At 43.1% G+C, this 17669-nt stretch overlaps 1 protein-coding gene across 2 annotated transcripts in view; it reads left to right on the top strand.

Annotated features, from left to right (window-relative positions):
* LOC110494599 (RING1 and YY1-binding protein B) overlaps positions 1 to 13962 on the top strand; it is a 29575-nt gene extending 15613 nt beyond the window's left edge. The window contains exons 3-6 of one of the 2 annotated variants that reach the window (XM_036950694.2): positions 3501 to 3584; positions 9300 to 10115; positions 10230 to 10325; positions 10662 to 13962. In XM_036950694.2, coding sequence (XP_036806589.2) covers positions 3501 to 3584; positions 9300 to 10115; positions 10230 to 10325; positions 10662 to 10911 — 1246 coding nt within the window. In that variant the 3' untranslated portion in view covers positions 10912 to 13962. The remainder of the gene's footprint in view (positions 1 to 3500; positions 3585 to 9299; positions 10116 to 10229; positions 10326 to 10661) is intronic. The other variant, XM_036950695.2, reaches the window with a different exon arrangement.
* The last annotated feature ends 3707 nt before the right edge of the window (positions 13963 to 17669 follow it).

Here is a 17669-nt window from a genome sequence, read left to right as displayed (position 1 = left end):
ATGAGTGGGACATGCTGGAACGGACTCCATTTGTATCTCCTATCCCCGCCACACCACCAGCCCCACTCGCTCAGAGGTACTGCTTTAGCTTATCCAGTATTATCAGCATCTGCACTAAACTTTAAACATGAGTGGGTAGGTCCTAGTCTTAATGTGTTAATTGGCAGATTTAAAAGTACTTAATTACTTCATGCGATTTGAGAGAATGTGATGCACTATGGGATGCACTGGCTATACAGTGCATTTGGAAAGTATTCAGACCCCTTGACTTTTCCACAATTTGTTACGTTACAATCTTATTCTAAAATAAAAAGATAACTTATTTACGTATGTATTCTGACCCTTTGCTATGAGACTTGAAATTGAGCTCAGGCGCATCCTGTTTCCTTTGATCATCCGTGATGTAACTGCAGCTTCATTGGAGTCCACCTGTGGTAAATTCAATTGATTGAATATGATTTGGAAAGGCACACACCTGTCTATATAATTTTCAACAGTTGACAGTGCATGTCAGAGCAAAAACCAAGCCATGAGGTTGAAACATTTCTGCAGCATTGAAGGTACACAAGAACACAGTGGCCTCCATCATTCTTAAACTGAAGAAGTTTGGAACCACCAAGACTCTTCTGCCAAGCCATACTCATCAATGGAGGGAGGGGGGTCTTGGTCGGGGATGAGATCAAGAACCCGATGGTCAGCTCCAGAGTTCCTCTGTGGAGATGGGAGAACCTTCCATCTCTGCAGCACTCCGCCAGACAGAAGCCACTCCTCAGTAAAAGGCACATCACAGGCCACTTGGAGTTGCTAAAAGACAATGACCCTAAGCACACAGCCGAGACATTGCAGGAGTGGCATCGGGGCACGTCTCAGAAGTTTCCTTGAGTGGCCCAGCCAGAGCCCGGACTTTAACCCAATCAAACATTTCTGGAGAGACCTGAAAATAGCTGTACAGCAACACTCCCCATCCAACCTGACAGAGCTTGAGAAGATCTTCAGAGAAGAATGGGAGAAACTCCCCAAATACAGGTGTGCCAAGCTTTGTAGCGTGATACCCAAGAAGTCTCGAGGCTTCAAAAAAGTCCTAAGTAAATGGTCTGAATACTTATGTAAATGTCATTTATTTTTATATACAGTGCCTTGCGAAAGTATTCGGCCCCCTTGAACTTTGCGACCTTTTGCCACATTTCAGGCTTCAAACATAAAGATATAAAACTGTATTTTTTTGTGAAGAATCAACAACAAGTGGGACACAATCATGAAGTGGAACGACATTTATTGGATATTTCAAACTTTTTTTAACAAATCAAAAACTGAAAAATTGGGCGTGCAAAATTATTCAGCCCCCTTAAGTTAATACTTTGTAGCGCCACCTTTTGCTGCGATTACAGCTGTAAGTCGCTTGGGGTATGTCTCTATCAGTTTTGCACATCGAGAGATGGAATTTTTTTCCCATTCCTCCTTGCAAAACAGCTCGAGCTCAGTGAGGTTGGATGGAGAGCATTTGTGAACAGCAGTTTTCAGTTCTTTCCACAGATTCTCGATTGGATTCAGGTCTGGACTTTGACTTGGCCATTCTAACACCTGGATATGTTTATTTTTGAACCATTCCATTGTAGATTTTGCTTTATGTTTTGGATCATTGTCTTGTTGGAAGACAAATCTCCGTCCCAGTCTCAGGTCTTTTGCAGACTCCATCAGGTTCTGATTCACATTCTTCCAGAATGGTCCTGTATTTGGCTCCATCCATCTTCTCATCAATTTTAACCATCTTCCCTGTCCCTGCTGAAGAAAAGCAGGCCCAAACCATGATGCTGCCACCACCATGTTTGACAGTGGGGATGGTGTGTTCAGCTGTGTTGCTTTTACGCCAAACATAACGTTTTGCATTGTTGCCAAAAAGTTCAATTTTGGTTTCATCTGACCAGAGCACCTTCTTCCACATGTTTGGTGTGTCTCCCAGGTGGCTTGTGGCAAACTTTAAACAACACTTTTTATGGATATCTTTAAGAAATGGCTTTCTTCTTGCCACTTCCATAAAGGCCAGATTTGTGCAATATACGACTGATTGTTGTCCTATGGACAGAGTCTCCCACCTCAGCTGTAGATCTCTGCAGTTCATCCAGAGTGATCATGGGCCTCTTGGCTGCATCTCTGATCAGTCTTCTCCTTGTATGAGCTGAACGTTTAGAAGGACGGCCAGGTCTTGGTAGATTTGCAGTGGTCTGATACTCCTTCCATTTCAATATTATCGCTTGCACAGTGCTCCTTGGGATGTTTAAAGCTTGGGAAATCTTTTTGTATCCAAATCCGGCTTTAAACTTCTTCACAACAGTATCTCGGACCTGCCTGGTGTGTTCCTTGTTCTTCATGATGCTCTCTGCGCTTTTAACGGACCTCTGAGACTATCACAGTGCAGGTGCATTTATACGGAGACTTGATTACACACAGGTGGATTGTATTTATTAGTCATTTAGGTCAACATTGGATCATTCAGAGATCCTCACTGAACTTCTGGAGAGAGTTTGCTGCACTGAAAGTAAAGGGGCTGAATAATTTTGCACGCCCAATTTTTCAGTTTTTGATTTGTTAAAGTTTGAAATATCCAATAAATGTCGTTCCACTTCATGATTGTGTCCCACTTGTTGTTGATTCTTCACAAAAAAATACAGTTTTATATCTTTATGTTTGAAGCCTGAAATGTGGCAAAAGGTCGCAAAGTTCAAGGGGGCTGAATACTTTCGCAAGGCACTGTACATTTGTAAAAATGTCTAAACCTGTTTTTGCTTTGTCATTATGGGCTATTGTGTGTGGATTGATAAGAAAAAAACAAATAATTTAATCAATTGTAGAATAAGGATGCAACTTAACAATATGTGGAAAAAGTCAAGGTGTCTGAATACTTTCCGAATGCACTGTATACATTATTAGGAGAGTGTGTGTGTTTCCAGGCTGTGGGAAGGAGGGGGGTGAGTTCTGCTGGGTGTGATGGATGGTGGCGGGGGGGACGACGACGACGACGACGACGACGACATGTGTTCACTCAGCCAAGAGTCTCCTGGGGGATGACAGGATGGAGCACATCATTACCCAGGAACGGAAGCGCTGGGCAGGCCCTCACACATGCTGCTTACCACCACAACTATCTCTCTGGATCACAACTCTGTGGGTGTCAGTCACTTAACACGAGACAGGGGAGAGGAACAGCTCAGGAGTAGTCATCTAGGAAATATATTGGAGTGTGTTTATTCAGTCAAGATTAACATTGAATAGGTCACATGTCAATCGGTGTGTAGAATAATTAGTCACTAGGAGACTAGAGCAGTGTTATTTCCATGAAAGCGAATTTGTAGTGTTTGTCTAGCATTAAGCACTGTTGGGTTTCTGTAATTGCATGCTTTGTTTTTGTTTTGGTCCTGTTTAGTCTACTACATGAAACACTAAGATACAACATGCTTCCTGAGCAGTGTTGCTTGATAACTTGTTGAACTAATTTGAATCAGGCCAACCAAGGACGGCAGCAGCAGGGTTACTGGGTCCAGCAGACTCTGGCAGACAGAGACAAACACAGGAGAGAGGAACTTGAGGTGAGAGCAACTGAATGAGGAATAACAATGGACGGAAGAGTGAAATGCAGTGAGTGAAATTGCACTGAAAAGGTATAGCAGGGAAGAAATGGGTGCATATGGAAAAATGGGATTGAAGAGGAAGTGGGTGATACCGTAGAGGTAAAGAGAAGGAGAGAAAATGATACCACAGAGGGGGAGAGAGAGTGATAAACAGGAATGCGCTATGGAGCCGCTGATGAAGGGAGCGCATACATGCTTAGTGCTTTCACGACTGGCTGTCAATCACCCTGATGAGGCAGTTTGTAGCCTGAAGGTCAGACATGGGAGGGAATGTCTATCAGTGGGAGATTAGACACATGAATGCATTCTTCATTGAAAAATAGCATAATTTTTTTCCCTTAAATAAATGATAGTTATGTATTCCCCCCCCCCCCCCTGTCAACTGTCCCGAATAGTGTTGTCTCCCCACATCACCGTGGGAACTAAAATGTCACGCTAAGATGCCTTGTGTTGTGCTCTTCTCTGAGGGAACATAATGGAGGGCTGTGTTAGTGGAGGAGGAGGGGTTTCTGCTGGGGCCCACTTTGTACACTGAGTACCTGGGGCATGGGGGACACATGGAGGCAGGCATCCCCCTTGGGGGGGGGGGGGAGCAGTATCCTGTGTCTGGAGGGGATGGATTAATGTTTAATAATGTCCTTGACTCTAGCAGGCAGGCAGTGCTGCAGCCGGGAGCTTCTCTCCACTCCAGGTGTTTTCTGAATACTCGTACACAGTATAGTACTGTATTCATCACCGGCTGGAGCCAACAGGCACAGTTCGCAGACTAGTTTATGGGAGCTGGGTCCCACAGCTTGTTTAACATATTACAGAACAGCCAGCTTTGCCTCTCCACTCCGCTCCACCAGTCCATCTCTGTGCTGAGGGGTTACTTATTCATAGTGATCAAGGCACCGACTGCAGCAGCTTGTGAACGTTGGTGCGGAACAAAATGTTGATGCTTTGTTGCCATGGTGTAGAGAAGTGTTCTGATCAAACAGAAGCCCAATGGATCACACCATGTTGAATCTGAAGCCTGCGCACAATGTAGCTGTGACAGTAGACAATCCGGTCATGATTAGGTCTACACGGAGGAAGGAAATGCAACTTTTTATACCAAGAGAATTCAACTTGCAGATGTAATGCTCTTGACTAAGAAAAAGGCTATTACATAGCCTGACATTAAAAAAAGAAAATGAGTAGTTTTTGATTCTGATGTCTTACTGTCTGACTGCAGTTGGAAACATTTTTGTCTGTCTCCTCCCTCTTTGAGCTGCCACTGCTGCATGCTCCTGGTCTGTTGCTGGCTGGGAGTTATTGCCTGTCCTCCACACAGCACTCGAAATAAAGAGCTGTGTTAATGAGGGCTTTCCTGTGGTCATCTGTTTCTGTCAATCTGTCACAAACTGTTCAACCGTATATTATTTGTCTCTATCTTCCACTCTCTCTGCTCTTTTGGTAAGAGGCTAATATTGACATGCAGGACTAGTTCCTGTGAAGTCCAGAACTCTTATGATTGGGACAATATAGTGGGTGTGGCTGGCAGTGTAACCATAGTTCTCAGTCCGCCTGGATTGAGTCTTTTGTGCTGATGACAGTCATTTCATTTGCTCGTGCTGAGTTAGACTCCACACCACTGTATCAAGAAGAATTGAAGTGTCAGTCAGAGAGGCGACGATGTCAATCATTATCTATGGAGGTGTGAAAAGGAGGAAGGTTTTTGATCTAGGCTTATCTGGTGTTTCTCAGTGAGAAGTGGCTTGGTACAGACTCCTTGGTTATGATGTCCTGCATATTTAAATGTATTAGTCACACTCCAGTCTCCTTTTCACCTGTTTTACTTAACATAGGCACATCTTAAAAGGTGCTCAAGGTGTCCTCATAATATGACACAAGTGGGGGGGTTTATCTCTTGTGTGCTCTATTGTTCCCGCAAGCAAGGGGGGAAGCTGATGACATCAGAGGGAACCATCAGACCAAACCCTTGAATGGACTACACCATGAAGTTTCAACTTGTTTAAAAAAAAAAGATTTTTGTCTGTAGATTTATATGTGGGATATTGTTTTTCAACGGGAAGAGTAAATATAGCTGGAGTGCGTATTTAAATCTGTTGGTGAGTGTGGCCGGCCCATGATCTGGATCCAGCAAGCAGTGTTAATGGGACACGGTGGTGTTCAGAGCAGCGGTGACGTAGCTGGTAAATAAATAATATACTGTACTGTAACAGCACCACGGGGCAGGCCAACTGGGAGCTGCGCTCCTATCATGCCAGCAACAACTCCATGGCTGAGTTACAGCTGGCACTAAATCATAGCTTAACTATTGGGGCTGTTTCTACTGCTTCTCTCTGAGCTGAGCTCTGCTGCTGCCTCTGACACACATCTCTGGGACTGGGGTGACGGGCCGAGGAGGCGTGAGATTATCAATCAATCACACTCACTTTCTACCTCCAGCTCTCTGCTAAAAGCTTATTCTGCCACAGGAAATTATTTCTGAGCCCGTCGGTCACGGGAACCTGAGAACATGTTTATGAGTGTTTGGGCTGTATGCATCCTGCCAAATCCTGTGATTGATCAGTGACACTTCATGGGGTTACTACTGCAGTTAGAGAGACAAATAGTTTTGTGTGTTTGAGTGCGTGTTGCAAAGTGACCTGTGCTAGTCAGACAGTACAAGCAAGGCTCCTTGGGGGGGGGGGGGGGGGATTGAGAATTGAAATTGATATGAAGTTGCTCTAATCTTATCATATCACTAGGTTGCTATGAGTGTCTTATCATCCAGATGCTGCTGAACGTGAGCATGTCGATCCCTCTCCTCTTCTCTGGTGTGTGACATGCATTGACTCTGCAGGTGGAGTGAGTAGGCTAGCTACATGTTGTAGTTCCAGAGCCGTTGCATCTGTGGTGGGTGGTGCCACTGGGCCCTGCTCATCAGCATTCAGCACCGTCTGCATGTTTTGGAGCATGTCACGTGCGCTACGTCATGACGCCATAAGCGATTGATTGCCTTTTTATCGGCTGGAGGGATAGAGGGTGGGTTCTCTGTCTGTTGCAGAACGGGGATAGATAGACCGTTTGTGGGGATATGGTGGGAGCACGGGGAATTAGAGGTGGAGAGATGTGAGATGATATCTGGGACGTGTGATCTCTGAGTTAAACCACTCCGGCAGCCTTGTGAAAACCTCTCTCCTCTCGACAGACCTCTTCAGCCATGCATCATTAACAATGTACCCAACCAAATTGGACACAGAATGAACCATCTCAAACCTGAGGGCCATGTTGTCTAAAATATGTCTTGGCCAGCGCCAGCTGTAACAGCCACACTCAGTTATCAAGTTTCTGCTCATGTTTTACCTTTTTAAATGTAACCTTTATTTAACTAGGCAAGTCGGTTAACCAGTTGCGACGAGCAAACCCGTATCCGGGAGCGTAATCATAGCCTCAAATGCATTAGCATAACGCAACGGACATAAATACCCCTAGAAACTTTTCCTATTCATGAAAATCGCAAATGAAATGAAATAAATATATTCAAACACAAGCTTAGCCTTTTGTTAACAACACTGTCATCTCAGATTTTCTAAATATGCGTTACAGCCAACGCTAGACAAGCATTTGTGTAAGTTTATCATGGCATAATGCTATGCTAGGCTCTGCTGGCAGCAGGCAACATTTTCACAAAAATAAGAAAAGCAACCAAATTAAATAATTTACCTTTTGAAGAACTTCGGATGCTTTCACTCAGACTCCCAGTTAGATAGCAAATGTTCCTTTTTTCCAAAAATATTATTTTTGTAGGCGAAAAAGCTCCCGTTTCTTCACCATGCTTGGCTGAGAAATCGACCGAAAAATGCTACAACTATAAATTAGCTACATAATATCGACAAACACGGCAAACGTTGTTTAGGCTCCATCCTCAAGGTGTTTTTAACAAATATATTTGATAATATATCCGTCGAGGCAGTTGGTTTCTCATAAGAAGCGATTGGAAAAATGGCTACCTCAGTATTTTACGCAAGGTTTTCTGCAGGAGACACCATGCCATATTTGGTCCCTTACAGCCATTCTTCAAGGGAAATGCCTAAAAAGACATCACAATGCTGTAGACACCTTGGGGGAAATGTAAGCTCATTCGTAGCTCATTCACAGCCATATAAGGAGTCATTGGCATGAGGCCGTTTCAAAAAATGCGGCACTTCCTGGTTGGATTTTTATCTGGGTTTCGCCTTTAACATCAGTTCTGTGGCACTCACAGACTATCTTTGCAGTTTTGGAAACGTCAGTGTCTTCTTTCCAAAGCTGTCAATTATATGCATAGTCGAGCATCTTTTTGTGACAAAATATATCTTGTTTAAAACGGGAACTTAAATTAAAATAGCGCCCCCTAAATCCAACTGGTTAATAACAATTTTTTTATTTACAATGACGGCCTAGGAACAGTGGGTTAGGTGCAGAAGGACAGATTTTTACCTTGTCGGCTTGGGGATTTGATCTAGCAACCTTTCTGGTTACTGGCCCAATGCTTTAACCACTAGGCTACCTCCTGCCCCTGAACCTGATCCACTTAAAGATAAGACAGAGAGAGAGCCTCAGTCAGTACCTCATCTGTATTGCAGTCAACAGGTAGGCTACATTTTCTATGAGCCAGACAGAGCTTGTTTATCAGTTCAGTCTGAGGCTTAGAGAGAAGCATCAGAAATTATGGAAGTCCCCATCTGTCCTCAGACCTGCAGAGTTCCTTTAATCATGACACCCTGAACAGCTAGACAATAAGGAGGACTTCCTGCCAATGCAGTAGATGAGATGGGGAGGCTATACCATCTTTGCCATGGGTGGATGTGCCTCCCGAGTAACTGGCAAACCATGCACCATTCTGGGGTGGGTGGGTCGGTGCATACGTGTCTGGTTTACGCTGGTATTTCTCACGGAGCTGTGATTCTCTGGCCTGTCGACAGTCAGGTCTTTGGAGCCTGTCTGTCGCTCTCTGGTCTTCTGTCTCTTCCCCCTGAGACCCTGCTCTGAATTTAATTAGGGACTTAAAATATGCTGTCCTTACAGTTGACTCGTGTTTTAGGAGAATAAACAGTTTTTCATGAAACACCCGTAACCTCTCAGGTGGAAGAGTGATGAGCTTCCACTGAGCCTTTCATCCTAGAGCTTTGTATTCATCCACGGAGACACTAATTGTCTCCCTCTCTGATTTAGGATGCATTTGCATGCTGAATGTGAATGGTTGGGCTCAAAAATAATAGGCTAGGTTTGTGTGTGTGAGAGAGATCACAGAGGGCAACAATGACTTCATTCTGCTTGCTCTGGTTGGCGCGCCAGCTTGAGTGAGTGGCTGCACATCCCTGTGGATCCCAGTCTGACAAATGGGGCCAACGCTGCAGTAATCAGATTAGAGGACGTAAATGACGGGCTGCAAATGTCCCACCTTGTGATCCCCCACATTCATTTTATTACAGCACTGAGCTAATGAGATTACCCTTCAACCAGACTAGCCGACCAAGAGCTGTCACTTACACCCAGCCAGCCAGCCTGTGGCTCAATCCAGCCAACTCCTTATAAGATGATGCAGTGTGTGTTGCTATGTGGTCAGGCAGGGGCTGTCGTCATGTCAGCCCTGGCCCTGAGTGAGCCCAGCCTAGAGACGCTGCTGCCCACTAATCCCTGTTTGTTCCCTGTTTTCTACAGGAAACCCAGGATCAACTCCCAGCTGGTGGCCCAGCAGGTGGCTCAGCAGTACGCCACGCCTCCCCCACCCAAGAAGGAGAGGAAGGAGAGGCCTGAGAGGGAGCACGACCCAGACGGGGAGCTGGTGGATGTGGAGGGGGAGCACCATGAGGGAGTGCGTCCGGAGAGAGTAAGGCCAGATGAAGAAGAATCTCCCCTGAATAACGGCAGGAAGGAGACACCGGACAATGACAAAGCAGAGAAAGTGAAAGAGGTAAAAGCGGAGGAGGAGAAAGAGGAGGAGAAAGTGAAAGAGGATGAGAAAGAGGAGAAAGAGATCAGCCCAACCAGGCCCATCACCAAGAGACCCAGCCTCAAGGAGATCAGCCCAACCAGGCCCATCATCAAGAGACCCAGCCTCAAGGAGATCAGCCCAACCAGGCCCATCACCAAGAGACCCAGCCTCAAGGAGATCAGCCCAACCAGGCCCATCACCAAGAGACCCAGCCTCAAGGAGATCAGCCCAACCAGGCCCATCACCAAGAAACCCAGCCTCAAGGAGATCAGCCCAACCAGGCCCATCACCAAGAAACACAGTCTCAAGGAGATCAGCCCAACCAGGCCCATCACCAAGAAACACAGCCTCAAGGAGATCAACCCAACCACGACCATCACCAAGAAACCCAGCCTCAAAGAGATCAGCCCAACTAGGCCCATCACCAAGAAACCCAATAACAAAGAGATCAGCCTAGCCAGGCCCAACATCAAGAAACCCAACATCAAAGAGATCAGCCTAGCCAGGCCCATCACCAAGAAATCCAGCATCAAAAAGATCAGGTCAGTGTGTAGTTAAAGAAATAACATGTCTGTACAGAGGCAAGTGTTTGTTTAATCATCATCTCTCTATAGACATGAACTTTACTAATATAACTCCTGTGTTTGCCTGTGCAGACCCAAGACAGACATTCACCAGAGTCCACCTAGTGATAAACACAGTGTACAATCTGGGAAGTCAACAACCAAGACCAACAACTCTCACATCTCCAGGTTGGTCATTCTTCTCTCTGCTACTAGTACTGACAGTATCTTGCCGTTGGACATTGTGAAAACCTGTCATGCCATTTAAATTGCCACTCGTTCAAGCTATTCTTAAAGGCCACTGTTGGAAAAAATCTAGTTATTCATAAATTGTATATGTATGTTCTACATCCACTCTCACTTTCTCCCTCTTACTTCTGGTTGATCTTGTTATTGCTCACGTTGTTGTTGTAATGAGCAATTGGGTCTAATCACCCACACTGGGCTGGCCACGTCTATGGTTGTATCTTAGTAAGGCAGTTTTATCAATGTAATTCTAACCCTGTGTTTTCCCCTGCCGACTAGGCCCAAACTGAAGAATATTGACCGGAGCACCGCCCAGCAGCTAGCGATAACGGTGGGGAACGTGACGGTCATCATAACAGACTTTAAGGAGAAGACCCGCTCCTCCTCCACATCCTCGTCCACCGTGACATCCAGCGCAGGCTCTGAGCAGCAGCATCAGAGCTCCGGCTCCGAGAGCATGGACAAGAGCTCGACTCGCACCTCCACTCCCAAAGGAGAGCTCTCTGTGGGGCAAGATGAGTCCTTCTGAGCCCTCCAGTCCAGGTGCTCTGAGAGGACTCTGTGGATGGGATCCCTTAGGGGGAGATATTTCACCTTCCTACTGCTGCCCTACCCCCTGCATCCATCTCCATTCCATCACCATCCCTGGATGCTGAGAGAGCTCGCTGATTGGAGCGGCCCCAGCGTGTGCCTGATGGTTAATGTCTAACCATGGGTACACGTTGTGCATGGCCCATGCGGGAGAGTGGGGCTGACAGGAATAATGTATTGTTTTATATTTGTATGTGGATATGTGGCTGATTCAACGTTTTTGTATAAAGAAATTATCTGCACAATATCTACCATTTTAACAACTCTGAAATATTATTACCCTTATTTATTACTTGTTTCACCTGTATACTTTTAGACTTTTTTTGTTGAGGCTAGTGCTACCTATCGCTCCCTTTGACACTAGTTTTGATGGTTGTACTGGTAGGATAGGACAAGGCTTGATACACCCACACGATGGTGCTAGATAGAGACAGACTGTGAAACAGTTTCCAACACAGGACGGTCGTTCACACAATACAACAAAGTGCTAATAACCCAGAAATATTCTCTTTCTCTCGTCCACTTTTTCTCACACTATCACGCTCCTACAGTGAGAGTGTGGACCTCTGTGTAGTCTGGTCTTTCAGGTTGATATGTAGAGGTCAATGTGCAGCATAAAAAGGTAACCTGTTTGATTTGAAAATCCTACGATGTAAACTCAACACACCCAAACCTTTTCTTCTAGCTTTCTTTGTCTATGATTTAGTTTGATATAGAATTGATTGCCTGTCTTTAACTGTATGGTGTAGGCGATAGTGAAAAACACTAAAGTTGTTGGATGTTTTTTGCATTCCGTCGCTTCAATATTGGTTAGCCATTTGAGGGATGGAGCGGGACCCTCTGCTTTGAGACAGGTTTATTTCTGTAATGACTGAAGGAAAGTTTAGATCCACCTGTTAAGACCAGAGTTTGAACTGTAATATAGTGATTCCCTGTACCATTTATAATATCCAGCTGACGCTAAGGGACTTCAGCTTGTAATAAGTCCTAGCTAACGTTTAGCCTACTAATCTTCTTTTCAAATTCTGTTTACAAAGTTGTCATTTTCCAGTCCGTTTTGTGCAAATGCCTGGACAGATTGAGAATTGATTTGAGTGACTTATTCTGATAAGATATATTTAAGACTCCCAATATGTAGGCAAATGAAGGCAGAAACATTGCAAGTAGATGATATAATAGAATATTGCATTTTGTTTTGAATTTTCAAAGCAGTTACAGCTTACCTAAATAACCAATTAAATGGTTCTAATTCTCCTTTAGACAAATATAGACAAACACAATTTCCTCTTAACTGTAATAAATTGTATAAAGAATAAATGTGTATATGATATCTTAGTTTTATTTATTGAAGGACCAAAGGAATTTCATAATGACATGATACATAGACAAATGAATAACAATTTGAGATGCAATTATAAAATGTGTGAAATGAAATACATTTTAAATAAAGACTAATATAATCCATTTTAATGGTGTAATTAATTATTTTCTGCTTTTTTAACAACTCAACTTTTACATAAACCTGAGGATCAGCAAAACTTGACATGTTTTCTGAGCTGTATTGAAAACCTAACCATTATTTCAATAACAAGTGTCTACTCGGAGAACACAAGTTAGTTGCTCTGCTCAGTGAACACTAGACTAGAGGCAATGAGAACCAGTCATTAAGCAATGAGCTGCATTGAACTCTGCAGTGTTTCCAGAAGTTCTTGGAGCCATGGAAAACCCTGTTATCTGAGCCTCTGCTCTGCTCCACTGTCCTCCGTATAGTGTCTGCCCCTGCAGAGAACCAATTGGCCTGAGCAGGCCAGTTTAATCTCTCCCTACAGACCTCTAAAGCAGGTCAGGCAAGTTGGGCAGGCCCTTCTAATTTACTATGACCATGAGTCTATAGGGCAAGTGTTGAGGTAAAGGCCTTACTGTCTATTTTCAGTTGTAGAGAATATAATCATATTTGTGTAGTGTGAATAAGCAATGTTTGTTGTCCAATAAGCATACGTTGTAACTTCAGACTCTTCCATGAGTTTAATTTTGCTGTTCAGCCGTATGATTATATGTAATGTATTTAAACTACATTTTTTGCAAAGATATGGAGTTTCTAGACTGAATGAGGGAGGATATGCAAAATGCAATGTGAACAGGATTATTGAGGTGTCTGGCTGAGATATAAAGAAAATTATGTTATCAATCATTTTTAATGAGAATATTAACTCTTTGCTTTGAAATGCAATCTAGAAGAAATTGGCCTAAAAAGCTATCTTTCACATGCCTTACCCGTAACCATATTCACTTGACTGACTTCTGTGACATTATATAATTGATTAATTGTATGTTAAATTATTGAAACATTTGCATTTTGTAAACTTTGCTTGTATGTATAATTTAAAATTGTGCCAGAGCCATCGTGAGAATAATGGCATTGAAGCTGAACAGTTTTCTTTGTTTCTTTTACGCGCAAGCAGTTATGTTCTTGTGTGCGACCAGTAACCTTAATTTACTGTGTAAAGATGGTTACATTTTTTAGCTTTGTTTGTCAGAGACCCAAATATAGAATGCTTGTTTACTGACTATATAACATTAATCTCGTGAATTTCCAATTTAAATGTATTATACAAGCTCTTTTCATTTTCCTCTATTACAATGTCTTGTACAATGCTTTTAAAGTTAATGCTCAGTAAAAGTATGTAGGGTCAGTATATTTATACATTTTTTGCTTTCTGTTTCCTTTCTTACTACTAGCTGATGTGTCATTGGTCACCCTGTGAGATGGTGCCATTACTTCCGTAATGTGGATATGTATGGAGTGAATTTCACAGGATCACCGCTTCTTGTCTACTAGCTTATACAATGTTGAATAATACATGTTACCTGGCATGTGCACGACATTATGCTTATTGGCTACCTTATAATTTCCTCTGCTTCAAATAGAAATGTCTATTTATGCATTTTAAGTGTAGTTTTTCATAAATAAAATTGTTAAAGTTGTCTATTCCTTGGGTGTTTTTGTAAAATGTTTCTTCCTCAGATTAAGCAAGGTGACCTGAGCTGTAGCTTCCATGTTTTATCAGTCATATCTGGCTGCATTCACAGATCAGCCGTCAAGACCGTCTCCCGCACTGTTACTGATTGAGATGTCTAAGTGTATGAGGAGGGAGGGAGGTGACAGTGAGGCTGTTTGAGGGGGACAGTGCAGTGACACTATACACGGGGATCCTTACACGTAGACGATCCCAGGAAAGTCTGCTAGGGAGCACCTTCCTCCCTAGAGGCTGTTTCGCAGAGCAGCAGGTCAGTGAAGCTCTTTCAGACAGTGGGATGAGGCTGAGCTCAGAGCAGAAGCAGCAGCCCTCTGCTGTCTGTCATAACCCTGATGACAATATGTTACGTGTTAGGAATTCTAACGTTAGCTACCTGGTTAACCATAGCTAGGGTAGTGGTTAGGGTTATGTTTTGGAGTTAGGTTAAAGGGTTAAGGTTAGGGGAAGGGTTAGCTAAAAGGGTTAAGTTTAGGCAAGGGTTAGGATTAGGGTTAGCTAACATGCTAAGTAGTTGCAAAATAGCTAAAAAGAAGTAAGTAGTTGAAAAGGTACTCATTAGCTGAAATGCTAAAGTTGTCCTTGACGAGATTCAAACTTGCAACCTTTTGGTTGCTAGACATTCATGTTATACGCCCAACCATCCACTGACCAACCGACCTTTAGTTTTTGCCTTAAGTAGCCATCTGTCTTATGTAACCATACCAACCATAACATATCATACTAATTTGAGTGTCCCGGATTTACTTTTACTATGTTATGTCTACTCTGAGACCAGGCTTCTCAACTAAGTATAAAGAGCAACTAAGTAGAATTTTACACATAAATCATAAAACCTTGCTGCCCTTTCTCCTATTCCACCTGTTGTTGTGGCTCTAGTCTCAGATTGTGCAGTAGTTCTTGTGGTTCAGTACAGTCCTTGTAAAGTCTTTGGGCTATCCAGTGACAGGGTTTGGGCTTCCCTGCTGCTTACTCCACTCTGCCTGTCTTCCAGACTCTCCCCTAAAGAGAGAGACTCTCTTCAGAATGGCTTTTGCTACACTCAGGTCCCAACAGATGGCTCTCTTCCCCTGGAGAACCTCTCCTCCAGCCAAGACTTCACCGGCCTGCACTGCACTGTGAATTGATCCATATGGTGAGGAAGGGGAAAACATCTGCAGATAAGAGGGCAGCTTTTATGCGCAGAGGAAATCATGAGACCAAATGCTGAACAATTTGTTTAACAGAAAGAAAATGTGCCTGATGTTTCTCCAATTCCGAATATTTTGATGGTACAGTAATGGCAAATTTATCATGTAGAGATTAGGCAGAAAATATATTGTATTTTAATGATTCTCAAGACATAAAGTGTAGTCTGTTTAGCGTGTTAGCTAAACAGGGAATCCAGAGCATTGGTAGAACACCAGTTTGATTAAGTGGGTATGAGACAAAGTATTGTCCATGATCTGCAAAATGTGATAGCACTAATCTGCTTCCAAGCATAATCAGTGGTAGACTAGTCTTAAAGCAAGGCCATGGGCGGATTGGCTGTCTGGCAATTCTGGCAAATGCTAGAATGGCCGGACCATCTTTTAGTAGGGTGGGCTGGTCAAAATGTACCTAAAAAATTAGATGTAAAAAACGATAATTGACACAGCTGGCGGCCCATGAGCCTGTTTTTTCTAAGTACTTTTGTGCTATTTCTCTATTGTCATAATAATCTATACTAAGTACATGGCTGACCAGTAGGCAACGGCCGGCCTTCCGCCAAGATCGCCTGGCCCAGTATTCTGATTGGCTGAGATAAAGTGGTGCAAATTCACATTCAAAGTCAAACGCATATCATCAAAAAGAGTGAAACCTGCTCTGACTGTCAGTCGCTTAGTCAAAATTTTAAAAAATTGTGTTGCCAAAAAAGTTGGAGACACCAAAAAACGTCTCTTGAGGCAGACGCTGCTAAATGTGTGAAATTAACCAACTTATTTGCTAAAAGTTCTGATTCTGCTGGTCCGAGTACTGTGTCTGTGTCTGTGTCTGTGTCTGTGAGAAATGATAGATCATCTGCTGTGATGCAGTCAAAGTAGGAAGAAAACAGACAAAGACACACTCACGCACACTGACACAGGTCATGTAGCGTACTACTGCCAGTTAGGCCTAATATTTTGGCTGTATATGCTAATTAGGGAAGTGGCATTCGGGGGAACATTGCAATATAGCTTAACAAGTCTTTAGATGGGCTTTTATAACACATAGGTAAGACAATAGTATCTACTAGACATCTTTCCAGTGTTCTTTACCAAACACAAGTCATCATGTATTACAATCAGTGATGAAAAGTACTTCAGTAAAAATACTTTAAAGAACTACTTAAGTATCTGTACTTTACTTTACTATTTATATTTTTGACAACTTTTCCTTTTATTCCACTGCATTCCTAAAGAAAATAATGTACTTGTTACACCATACATTTTCCCTGACACCCAAAAGTACCTGTTACATTTCCAGTGCTTATAGTAGGACAAGAAAATCATTCCTTAATGTAAGGAATGTGAAATTATTTATACTTTTACTTTTAAAACTGAAGCATATTTTAGCAATTACATTTACTTTAGATACTTAAGTATATTTAAAATCAAATACTTTTAGACTTTTACTCAAGTAGTATTTTACTGGGTGACTCATTTTTCTTGGAGTCATTTTTTATTAAGGTATCTTTAGTTTTTTTAATCAAGTAAGATGTTTGGGTACTTTCCCAGCACTGATTACAATAAAGGTCAATTTGGGGACTGTGTATTTTCATTGTTTTATCAATATTTATTAGCTTTTGTATCTCAGTCTCTTCAGCCCAGCAAGTGAGTTTATGAGCTGTAGTAACTCTGGTGTCGGATTACATTACATAGCCACTAAACTGAAGGCTGGAAAGTCCCGCCTATCTCCCGCTTATTTCATTCGCTGAAAGGCCCGTCACTGCTTTTTTGACCAACATAGAATGTTGTATATTGAATTCAATAGAAGAAAACAGAGAGAGAGGGAAAGAGAGAAATGACCCATTCCCATAATGTAGCTGTGGTGATCCCTCAACTTAACCAAGACTAAGGAGATGATTGTGGACTACAGGAAAAGGAAAAGGAGGACCAAGCACGCCCCCATTCTCATCGACGGGGCTGTAGTGGAGCAGGTTGAGAGCTTCAAGTTCCTTGGTGTCCACATCAACAACAAACTAGAATGGTCCAAACACACCAAGACAGTCGTGAAGAGGGCACGACAAAGCCAATTCCCCCTCAGGAAACTAAAAAGATTTGGTATGGGTCCTGAGATTCTCAAAAGGTTCTACAGCTGCAACATCGAGAGCATCCTGACTGGTTGCATCACTGCCTGGTACGACAATTGCTCGGCCTCCAACCGCAAGGCACTACAGAGGGTAGTGTGTACGGCCCAGTACATCACTGGGGCTAAGCTGCCTGCCATCCAGGACCTCTATACCGGGCGGTGTCAGAGGAAGGCCCTAAAAATTGTCAAAGACCCCAGCCACCCCAGTCATAGACTGTTCTCTCTACTACTGCATGGCAAGCTGTACCAGAGTGCCAAATCTAGGACAAAAGGGCTTCTCAATTGTTTTTACCCCCAAGCCATAAGACTCCTGAACAGGTAATCAAATGGCTACCCAGAATATTTGCACTGT

The sequence above is a fragment of the Oncorhynchus mykiss genome, chromosome 17 (assembly GCF_057628025.1).
Source record: "Oncorhynchus mykiss isolate SJ-2025 chromosome 17, ASM5762802v1, whole genome shotgun sequence".
NCBI classification, from domain to species: Eukaryota; Metazoa; Chordata; class Actinopteri; order Salmoniformes; family Salmonidae; genus Oncorhynchus; species Oncorhynchus mykiss.
This window is presented reverse-complemented; position numbering and strand designations above follow the sequence as displayed.